This window comes from Lycium ferocissimum, chromosome 8 (assembly GCF_029784015.1).
Source record: "Lycium ferocissimum isolate CSIRO_LF1 chromosome 8, AGI_CSIRO_Lferr_CH_V1, whole genome shotgun sequence".
Lineage (NCBI taxonomy): Eukaryota > Viridiplantae > Streptophyta > Magnoliopsida > Solanales > Solanaceae > Lycium > Lycium ferocissimum.
Genome location: NC_081349.1, coordinates 43,624,497 through 43,636,422, shown reverse-complemented (window position 1 = coordinate 43,636,422; position 11,926 = coordinate 43,624,497). Strand labels below are relative to the sequence as shown.

Sequence of the window (11,926 nt, the reverse complement as noted above, 5' to 3'; positions counted from 1 at the left end):
ATTTCATTTGATGTTTTTACTAAATATAATATAGTGATTAAAGGTTTTAGAATACTTTATTTGAAGTGAACAAAAATTTAGGGATACCTAACCAAAAATAAAAATATACAAAACAGAAGCTTATGAGAACTTTTTAGTTGATACTATATCCATCTCCTTTGGACTGACCATGCGAAAAAAGGGAAGAAAATGAAACTTCTGTGAAGGATTGGAAAAAATGGTTTAGCATAGAAAGTTAAGAAGAAAAAAACTCGCTAGAATTGAAATATTAGCATGATATATGGTTTTAATTTTGTGCACCGGGCTACCTTTTTTTCAATTTATATATATATATATTGTTTTAGTTAATTTCTTTGAAACGTCGACGTGATTTAATAGTGAAAATAGAACAAGTCTCAAGATTTTGTCATCAAGCATAAATTTGTTAAATCTTGAAATTAAGACCCCACTATACTCAACTCGGGCCCTAAAAGTACTGCACTCTTTAGTCTAGTCAAGTACTCAAGTCACATCTAATGCTCTACCTTAGTCGATGGTGGAAAATAGCTATTTAAACAAACTAAAAGTTTAATATAAACGCAACTCAATGGATTTGATTTAGTGGCAAGAGCACAATAAACAGTGTTCCGATTAGGTGCACATTAGCGTTCGAACCCTATCGTGGATCAAAGCATGTATTTTAGCGAGGAAGGGTAGAGGATGATTCCATTGTCGATTGCCTATTACCATTTTTCTAGGTTTCAATGTATGATTGTCATATAAGAATACTTGTAATTGATTTTTAAGTGATCTCATAGTATAAAACACTGTTATAGTATAAAAATCTGTTGCGCTGTGCATATAAGTTACACTCACAAAATTAAAGGGGTATAATTCATGGAGAGTTAGTTTAAATTTAACCAAATTAACCTTTCATTATTAATGGATTCTTATAATTGAAAACATATCTACTTTGGAAAATTTAATTTGGACAAGACTTCAACTGTAATAAACAGTAAAGACATTGTCTTATGTCTCGAGTCTCTTTTAATGAAACTGTTGGAATCATTCCACCATGTGGAAAGTTAGTGAATTCGTCAAGTCTTTGGTATATGGCCAATGAAGACCTCTAAATATTAGTCTTCTCAAATATTGTATTGGAGTATTTCACATGAAAATTACAAGTACTGACATAATTTTCTTCTACAGATTTGAAATATTGAATATTTTCATGTGGAAGTTGTCTAAGGGATGATAAATTTTCTCCCACCAAATTTGCATTGAATTGCGATTATTATCTCCATGAAGAAGGTATATATGAATAAGGATATTCTAGAAGTTGAATAAAATGTATCCAAGTTTCTAACAAGTAAAAATAAATATCATGTATATGTATTTAATATTGTACATTATGTTGGATTTTTCTTGTTCTAGTTAGTGGTCTAGTTCCTTCCAATTTTGGATGTTTCTTTTTATTATTCTTTGGGAAAAAAATAATTGAACAATAAGCTATACAGGTGATCTGATATTCGCTAATTTGGAAAAATACGCTCAAGGACGTAGAGTTTTTCTTGTCATGAGACAACAATATATGAAAACAATAGTAATAAAAAAAAATAACACATAATTTTACGTGGGAAACTCTCAAGGGGAAGAAAATTCACGGTCAGTCACCAACTCTTTCTTTCTCAATAAAAAATAATTACAAGATATAGAATACACCAATTAATCCAAGTTTATATCCGCTGCCAAAACCCCTAACTAAGCTTCTTAGGGTGTCCTCAAGGTATTTTCCTAACCCACGACCTCTTGCTCCGTCTATCGCAAGGGGTTGCCGCCCCGCAACCCCCGCAATGATCAGGCCCACAAACTTAACATTTCTCCCTAACAAATTTAAGTCATATAGTTTATGAAAGATTTTAAGGATTTTATTTACTATTTCCACTGCTTGAGTTACCAACTTATGCTTGAGTGTCATGCAAGTTAATAAGTAGTTGCCTTGATACTTCACTTGAAAAAATGTCCATTTCGCTGCCAAGAAGTTTTTCATTATTTACGTGACTATTTTGGCTTACCATTTGGAAATTTTTGTATGATCTCAGAAGATGCATACAAATTAACAAAATTAATGTTTTGCCAAAGTTTATACGGCCAAACAATAAAAAAAAATGTTAAAAAGCTTTGAATAACAAATTAGCAAAACAGAAAAATTTAAACTTGATTTTAGAATTTATTTATTACAGTCTACATTTAGGACTTTTAATTTCTGTTTTCAATGATTGCATATATTCCCAGTGCACTGCAAGTAAAATAGGGGCATAAGGCTGTTCAATAGACTATAGAGTATAAACAATGAAAAAGTCCCAAGTCTCAATAACAATAAAGTGCGAAAAAGTTTTGATTATTCCATTTCAACAAGAAGCATCTTCCACGAAGACGACATACTTTGTGATATATACTAGTTAGTGGTCTATAATTACCTAGTATTTGGAGTTTTTTATTTTATTTTTCTGATTTTTTACTCGGTATCTGTTATTCGTTTTGAAGCTCGATCAATTCGGATTTACGTTGAAAAATCTTATCTTCAGGTTAAAGTGCTCTCTATCAAAGACAATTCAAATTGCCAAAGCTCGAACTTGAGAGAACCTTTGATAAAGGATGAAAAAATACTTACTACTCCACCATAGCCTTTGATGGAACCTTGTATTTGTTGTTAGTTTACTAAACTAATTTCTTCTAAGCTATCCTTTTAAAATGAAATGAGATTACTAGATAAATTAGAACCTCTTTAACCAATAAGATTCAAACTCATAACTTTACTATTTGAATTGTGACATATCGGCACTGAACATTAGATATAAAAATTAATTGATCCATATATCAATTAGAATTAAGTTACATAAATTATTATTATATAGGAGTATATAAAAAAAGTACACTATCAAGTCATTCAAAAGATATTTACACGTAAATCTTTTTAAAGTGTGTGATTTGTAATACAGGTTACCTGTTGTAACATGCAAAGGTGACCTAATGGTACAGTCAAACCTCTCTATAAAAGCATGATTCAGTCAGAAATTTTTCAGCTGTTATAGAGAATGGCTGTTATACACCTATAACAGCATTGACATTTAAATAATACTTGTTCGTTATAGGCAAAAAAGATGCATAAAATCAAATTTTCATTTTTAATTGTCAAATTCTAAGCTTAATCACACTTTGTATAACGGAAGAAAATCGTTTAATGATGAAAATATATATATTCATATGATATTTTTTGTCATAAATAGTGTATTAAATGATCAAATATTTGGTCAAAATTTCTACTCTTATTATTAGTAATCATAGATATTCTATTTTTATAAAGATGGTTGGTTAATTATATTACCAAAAAAAGAAGATAGCTGTTATATGGGGGGTAATTTTACAAAGAACGTACTGCTATAAAGTTGGTTGTTGCTGTTATAGGTGAAATGCTGTTATATAGAAGTAAAATATAACATAAAAAATCGGTTTCAAAAAATCTTAACTGTTATAGAGAGATATTATTATATGCGTACAAGTATTATAGAGAGATCATTGTCTTGTAAAAAATTGTTTACACTAACAACGAATATAACTCCACCACCTTAATATATAAAATTAACGAGTGATTAGTGTTGAAATCTAGAGAGCGTGAGTTAAACATGTAAAATATATCTTTGTCCAACAAGAAGTATTTATATGATAATCTGGTCTAGCCGTCTAGGCTCAAGTTCCAGTACGTAGTGTAAATAATACAATTATCATCATGTTAATATCCTCTCTTTTTTTCTTTGTTTCCGAAAAATAGATAATTACGTTTAAAAAATAATAATAATAATAATAATAATAATAATAATAATAATAATAATAATAATAATAATAAAAAGAACACAGGGCCTACACACCACTTAATTTCTTTATCTCCAAATATCTCAACGAGAAAAAACTCTACGCGGTTAAACTAAACCAGTCAAAGACAACTTTCAACGAGAAAACTATGAAAATAGCTGTTGAAGCCAGCCAGTTAAATTTATCACTAAAAAGATTCAAAATATAAAAAATGAATACACCAAAAATTATTGATTTGTGTCAAGAGAATTCAAAATTACAATACTAAATATACATACGAAATAATATTAACCTTGTGCTTTGTCAAAGGAGGTTTTGATGAACCCCTTTGTATCATGTCGTCAAAAGATAACTACATGTAACCATATCAATTTATGTGAACCTACTTCCTTATTAGTAAGTACCAAAAAGAATGACTCCTTTCTATATTTGGAAAAAATTAACCTTTACCCAATGATTTAGACTTTTAGAGTGAATCCCACTTTACCCCCTAACATTTAAGGGTTGGGAAACGATACCCCCCTCACATATTGAATGGGAACGATAATTCCCTTATCCAACATTTTCCTGTGAGGGGGGTACCCACACAAAATATATGTGACTCATTTAACACCACAAAATTTAAAAGTCTTCTTTTCTTTTCTTAAACTCCCTGCTCAATCAAATAGATTCACATAAATTGAAATGAAGGAAGTATAACATATCAAGACATAAAACTCTTCATAGAGGTATATAAGTTAAATTCTAGTAAGGAACTGTATTCATAAAGAAATTAAAGTAGTAACATCCGTCTATATTTCTTCTTCAAATAAAAACTAAAGTAGGTCTCTCATGAACTAAATCTGATTTCTTCAAATTCCTATTACTTGATATTACATATATTTATTAAAATTTAAAGTATGTCACTAACTTTTTCTACCCCTTTTTCTTGGGGGACAATTCTAAAATATTTCTAAATAAACTTTTTAGTAGAAGCGTTGACCAAACATTATTTAATCATGTCCAAAGTGGTTCCCAAGCTGCATATACACTGTTATCTTCCAAAAACATGCTGGTATTATTTCCATAGTCATTAATATGATCTGAAGATAATAAGTTGTTGCTGCTGCTATTTTCTTGATACTCTGATACTTCCATGCAAACTAAGGCCAGTAAATTAGAATTTTGGCATTTCAAATTCAAGATTTCTGCTTGTGCCTTTGCAAATTCTGCTTGAAGCTCACTTATTTGCTTTTGCAATTGGCAAATAGCACCAGCACAGCCATAAACTGGATCTCTTATTCTCGCATTTGCCTCATACACCATACTGTTCACTGCATCTGCTCTTTGTTCCTCCGGAAGCTCCTGAAATATATATTTTACGCTGTCAGTGTATTGATAAGTTAAATAAACTCTTCAATATGATATGAATTTCGTTTATATATGTCGACAAAATAAATAATTTTAATAAAATTATTTTAATGTTACATATTGTATCAGGTCTTTGTTTTGTTATAGCTGTCATTTAAGTAACCTAATTGTGTAATAAAATAAATAAAACAGTTGAATTTATAAAATGAGGGATGAAAATGTCAAGACACGTTTCTCTTTCATGTTTGAAGAAATGGAGAGTCTTGTTAGGTTACCAAGATTGAACTTAAAGAGAAAGTACAATGAAGGGGTATTAGCTTTAGATCATGGAAAATAAAAGCTTGTGTCCTAAAGATGACCAACTTAAAGTCAAAGAGAAAAAGAAAAAAAAGAGCAACTAAACGTAAGCATTTCTTGCAAAAATGGACCAACCATCCAAGACCCGCCAACTAGCAAGAAATCGATGTTCAGTTGTATCTATATTCCCATCTTTAAACACATGATGAATGAAAGTGAGCAAAAATGAGTTTGTATTTAATATTTTTTATCATGATAGTGTACATGAATCTTAATACTATCAGGCTACGATAATTATTATGCGTAAAAATAATTTTTACGACCTGAAAAAATAAGATGATTTATCTTGTTACTTGTTATAACATGTTAAAATAAACTAATAGTTAAAAAAAGACAGATTACATACTTATGTTCATATATGAAAACACATGATGAAGGAAAGTGAAATGTAAAAAATAATCTTTTACACCCTGATATACTGTAAATGATTTTTTATACTATCAAGTTACGATATAAAAATACAAATGGAATTAATAGATGAATAGCAAAACATAAAGCAGATTACCTGCAACATTTTGATGATGTTACTAGCACCAAAGACTCTATGAGCAATCGTGAACTTAAGGGGTTCAGTAGGAGGAAAATAAGGTGCCAACACACATTTCTCAACACATCTCCTACGCAAGATTTTACAGGCAGCACAGGGAGAAAGAATAACTGGCGGTGGTGAATTAGGAGGAGTTGATAATATGCTGTTTATGGGAGATAATCCATTTGTTGTAGTGGCAGATAAAGTATTAGAAAATGAAGATGATGAAGTCATTGAAGAAATTGTAGTGGTGGTTTTGTGATTACTGCATTCCATGGTGATGGGGTGGAGGAAGTAGTGAAATATTGTACTTTGTGTGTGGAGTCTACAATGAACACTACTATGGTGGGATTTAAGAGTTAGTGTGATTATAATATATATATAGAGGTGGGGATAGAAAAATCTCGGGCCGGACCGGAGCCCATGTGGACTTTTTTGGGTCTGTTTGAGATCTTGAAAAGGTTGCAGAAAGGAATTAACTTCTACGTATACTGATAATGTACGTCGAGAAACTTTTATTCTGTGCTAAGTCACCTTAAGAAGCATTATAGGTAAACGTTTATCAAAATTGAGATAATTATAACCTAAAACATAAGGTCGGTTACAATATGCATGGTATAACAGGTTAAAATACAGTATCAATAGTGTAAATAAAATTTATATTGTTAATATATATAAGATGAGTGAACATGATCAATGAGTATTTATATAGTGCACCTAACTTGTTTGGGACTGAGGCTTAATTGTTGTAATTTATATAAATTAAATAGTTTTAAACAAAATCTTTGAGAAAATAACCTGTTATGGGTAGTTAGTTAGATTATACTGATAATGCAAAATTATTGATGTATATAAGTTAATCCAATAAAAATGTGTTTGGTTGGTTGTTGTTTTATGGAATTTTGTATGTGTTCCGAGGAAAGACTTGGAAAAGTATCAATTGGGCATTTTTCTTCCAAAAAGTAAATTTAGAAAAGTTTGCGTATCCAAACACTTCCAAATTTATTTGAAGGAATGATGACCTCATCCTATGTCATTAGTTGACGTAATTTTTAAGCTAAAAGAACTAACACCCTATATTACTGTATTATTTTGAAGTGATTTTTCTCAGTACATATACTTTATTCGCATCTTAATTTACTTCGGGCAATTTGCAGGAACACAGGGGCTGGTCTTTAATATTTGCCCCTCAAAATAGTGGTCTTTAATTTTTGCCCTTTGCTTAATACCCCGAGGTCCTGGGTTCAAACCCAGGCTCAGTCAAAAAAAATAAAAATGCAAGGCATAAGTTGGGATTCGCAAGGCATAAGTTGGACCCCAACTTATGCCTCAAGGCAAACTTTTACCCAAAATTAGGACTTAAGACAGAGGTTTGCAAAATTCCAGCAAAATAATTTTTTGTTTTTTGTTTTTTGGCCTTAAGGCAGAGTTTGAAACCCAACTTATGCCTTGCGAAATTTTTTTAATTTTTGACTGAGCGAGAGTTCGAACCAGGAACCAAGAGGCTTTTAGCGAAGGACAAAAATTAAAGACCATCAATTTGAGGGGCAAAAATTAAAGACAAGTCCTTATAAAGGACATTTCGTGCAAAAAAAAAAAGATTTACTTCATTTGTCTGAATTACCAAATTTTTTAATTAGTTGCAATTTAAAAATTAAGAAAGGAGAAAAGCTCTATTTGGATAGATACTTGGAATAATTCTCGGATAATTTGTATTAGAAATAGAGTTATATTATATAGCATCAAAGTAAAACACAAACGATATTACAGCAATAGTAAAATAAGAATGCTTTAATTGGGTCTTCATATTATCAACATATTAAATAGTTTCAAGAGGAAAAACATTTGCTAAAATGAGAATGAACAAATATACTAGAGATTGGAAATTTATCGACGGCACATTAGCTTTAAACGGTCCCTAGTAAGGTGATTAAGCAACTAATTTTTGTTAAAATAAAAGAATTTCGGATATTATTGTTTCTTTCAGTTTATTTGAACTCTGAATTATGAATAAAAGTTTAAATTAGGACAAATAAATTAAACCTCTTCTGATAAGATAGTTAGAAGCACTAATTAAGGAGCAAAGGGCCACGAAGTTGTTGATTGATTGATAATTTTTGAGAATGCATATGAGAAAAACGCAAAGATATAATATATTCATATTTGATATCTACATTAAAACGAATGCAAAACAAGTGTACATATATCTTGCATACGAATTTACTAGTTAATCATATTTAAATTAAAGGCAGAACATATTGATAGCCCCTTATAAACTTGTCATTAAATTCATTTAGGTACTCGAACTATAATATCTTTCGATTGAGTTCCTGAACATATGATAAAGTGTTCTTATTAGATACTTCGGATTCGAAATTTTGAAAAAGCTTTTGCGCTTGTTCTCAAATGTCCATTGCATAGATAAGTAAACCATTTAAAATATATCACCACCTTTAATTATACGCGTTAACCTCAATAATCCGTAAAATCTCATGCAAGTTCCAATTAAGATTGATGTGTCAAATTAAAGAATGAGACATATTTTATATGATTAACTTATCTACGTAATGGACGCTTGTGAACACTCGCAGAAACATTTCCAAGATATAAGCCGAAAGTGTCTAATGGGAACATTTTCTTATGTGTTCAGGTGCTTAATCGGAGAAGGTCATAGTTCAAATTGTCTAATTAAATAAAATTTACTGACAAGTATAAAGAATCAATATATTTCAGTGAATTTATTAATTTAGTATAAATATTGCGAGTAAAATTAACATTGAAAAAATCAGGATAAGTCGCAAGAAAGTGAAGAGGTAGAAGAGCAGCCCAAAAAGTAGACCGTCTGAATGTCAAAATGCTAAAATTGATAGATATCATTTAATATTTTTTTTTTCCTATTATAGTACAAAATACAAACCAACTTTGATTATTTTATTTCTTTGTGTAAGCCTAACTATGTTTGATTTCAGCCTTTTTATTTTTATTTTATGTATTCCTATTGGTTCTTTCTCTTAAATAAAAGGATAATTACACCTAATATTCGATCATGTTGTATACTTTTATCTAGTGTTGAAGATTTAAGTCAACAAGATAAACTACTCTTGAAAGTCTTAAACTGGATGCACATTGATAATTTTCAACAACCCCTTCCCACTCTGTCCCCCCCACAACACGACACACACAAAAAACAATATATTCGTGCTTGAAAAAGTTTTAAGTTATGTTTGGCAAACACTTTCATATTTTAGGCTACTCATTTGTCTTCTCTAAAGAAGCAAAGCTCATATAGATTAAAAAAAAAAAAAAAGGGTCCAACCTAAGTACACAATTTTTATTTATTTTTTACTTTCAATACGATTAAAATGGTTTGTCATAAGGAGATAAGTAGTAATCCAAATGATCCTCTTAGGATGAAATTATAAAAATTAACCTTGCATAGTAGGATCAAGCTACCCTAGTTTAATATTTAATTTTTGCAAGTTCAAATTTCTTTCATGGTGTTATGGATTAGGTGTTAGTCAGCCCTCTTTTTTCAAAAACTATAAATATAATTAGATGTTAGTGTACTCTGCCTAGTGATTTTGCTTTTTTGCAAAGAAAAAAAAGCTAGCTATTGCATACACTTGATCTTGCAAAAATCATTAATTTACACTAAATTTAGTGGCAAAACTTAACAAAAGATCCTCATCATATCCCTTTCATCTATAAAATAGATCTACAGACTGAAAAGTAGTTCACCAAAATTTATTCAGATTTTTCTTAGCTATACCTTTTATTTCCTATTAAGGGAAATTCCACTTTTTTTTTTCTTTTTCTTTTTTCCCCCTAGTTTCAGAATGTCATGACAGGACATCACGAATTCCTTGATTAGTGCTAAGAAATTAATACAAGAATGTATCTAATGATTTGTATGACCATTAAAGTTTTATTTAATGCAAAAATACATTTGGCATCTGTTGATATAACCAAATTATTAAAAAGCTGTTAAAGAATGCCACGTCGTAAAAATTTGACCTACCGGAATTAAGTCGATTCCGGTGCCGACTCTTTAGTAAGGAATTATGACTATTCATATGCATCCATAGCTAATTAAACACCTTTTTTTCCAGCTACCATTTACTAACTATACTGATTTGGCCATTTTATGAATATGACTTTAATGCTTCTAAATAAAAAGGAAATCATATAACTGTTGACTATATTACAAAGGTCTTCATGTAGTTAAAGACTGTTGAGGCTCGTGCTCAACGAGTATAGACTATAGTGACTCTTTTTTCATGCAGAAATATTTCAAACGCACACGCAAGGGCATCCACCGGAAAATTACACTTTATATGTAAGGTTAAAATTATTTTTATGTATTATAAATATAGTGGATGTTAAATTTTCTTGATTTTTTTCGTATATTTACTTATTTATATTTCGAAAGCAGTTCAAATATGCCCTCGTACTCTGCAAAATTAAGTGAATTCACCCTCTGCCAGTACTTTAGCTCACTTATTACCTTACAGTCAAACACTTGGTTCAAATATATCCTTATTTTAAACGGTTCTCTCAATTAATTTGATTACAAAGTTAATTCGTGAATTAGCGCCAGATCTTGACACGAGTCATAATCGTAAGAGATCTAGACTTACATGGCCCCATATTTGGTCCACACATACTGTGAAGGCATTTTTTGCGCATTAAAGTTCTTAAGCTTTTATGTTATTTGTTTGTTAATGGATTGTCTTGTTGGTTCATGACAATGTGAAGAAGTTAAAGAGAAGCAAAAGTGTAGGAAATTAAATCTTATATCATTTATTGGAAGAGAAACTCAAATCGTGTCCGGCCAACAACACTAATTGTTCTAATTTTTTTTTTTTTTTTTATGACATCGAAACCCGCAAGCCGCTACTTTCTTTAGGCGCAAGACAAGGCAACCCAACTCCCCGCAATAGCTCGCAAATCACACAGGAGAAATAGCCCGCACTAGGCAAGCCCCGTGCGGCGAACTCGACCCAGAAGGCAAATCCCCTGCTGTCGTAGGCAGGGGATTTCGAACCTGAGACCTCCATTATGAAAGCCCCATGCTCAACCAACTAAGCCACCCTTGTAGGTCTAATTTTTCTATTTTTTCATCTAAAATATCCCCTAATTTTCCTTTTAACTTTTAGATCTTATTTATCATCTATTTTTCTCAAGTCAGCTCATATATGTTTTTTGGGAAAAAAGAGCCAAATATACCCATGCACTATCAAAAATAGTTTAATTATACTCCTCATTTAAGTTTCGGTCCAAATATACCCCTCTCATTTTGCTTTCGGTTCAAATACTACTCCGTTATATCTTGGCACAAATTTGCCCTTAATTTTGACAAAGGACCACGTGGAAAGCTCAGAATCAAATGATCTCCCATTTTAAAGAGCCGATTTCTTTAGAAACCCACCCATTTAACCCATTCCCGACGTATTCCCTCCCCTTTGAGGTTTTTTTTTTTTTTTTTTTTTTTTTTCATCTTTGTGCAAATGGTTGCTTTTACATAATTTTTTAGAAAAAGAGTCTTTCTGACAAGACTTAAAGAAATCAATAAAGCACTGTTGATAAGATTATGAACGAAACTCCCAACCAAAAAAGTTTGAAATTGAGGTGCAAATAATTATATAAGTATACGAAAATCCAACAAAAAATAGAATATGAAAAATGTGACTTTCCTTTAAAGTAAATGGATCGAATTTGGATATTGCCTGCTCTTTAATAGCATGTGCAGCCTATTTTGCTATTGACGATTTTTATAAATTAATAAATCATGCTCCTAAACAAAGAGTTTACTTTATGTGCATTGATAATCTAAAAGAA

The 11,926-nt window shown here is 30.7% G+C and overlaps 1 protein-coding gene across 1 annotated transcript; it reads right to left on the bottom strand.

Annotated features, from left to right (window-relative positions):
* Positions 1-4,591: 4,591 nt before the first annotated feature.
* Positions 4,592-6,430, bottom strand: LOC132066987 (LOB domain-containing protein 1-like). The gene is made up of 2 exons (XM_059460163.1): positions 6,065-6,430; positions 4,592-5,196 (listed from the first exon to the last, which is right to left on the bottom strand). Exons 1-2 carry the CDS (start codon positions 6,362-6,364, stop codon positions 4,849-4,851), a joined length of 648 nt encoding a protein of 215 aa, XP_059316146.1. The 5' UTR covers positions 6,365-6,430; the 3' UTR covers positions 4,592-4,848.
* Positions 6,431-11,926: the final 5,496 nt, after the last annotated feature.

What these genes read in the sequence shown, in the direction of transcription:
- LOC132066987 (XM_059460163.1), bottom strand. Translation starts at nt 6,364, where the DNA reads ATGGAATGCAGTAATCACAAAACCACCACTACAATTTCTTCAATGACT. An exon ending in ACATCATCAAAATGTTGCAG is followed by an intron (nt 5,197 to 6,064) that starts GTAATCTGCTTT and finishes TATATATTTCAG; the next exon opens with GAGCTTCCGGAGGAACAAAG.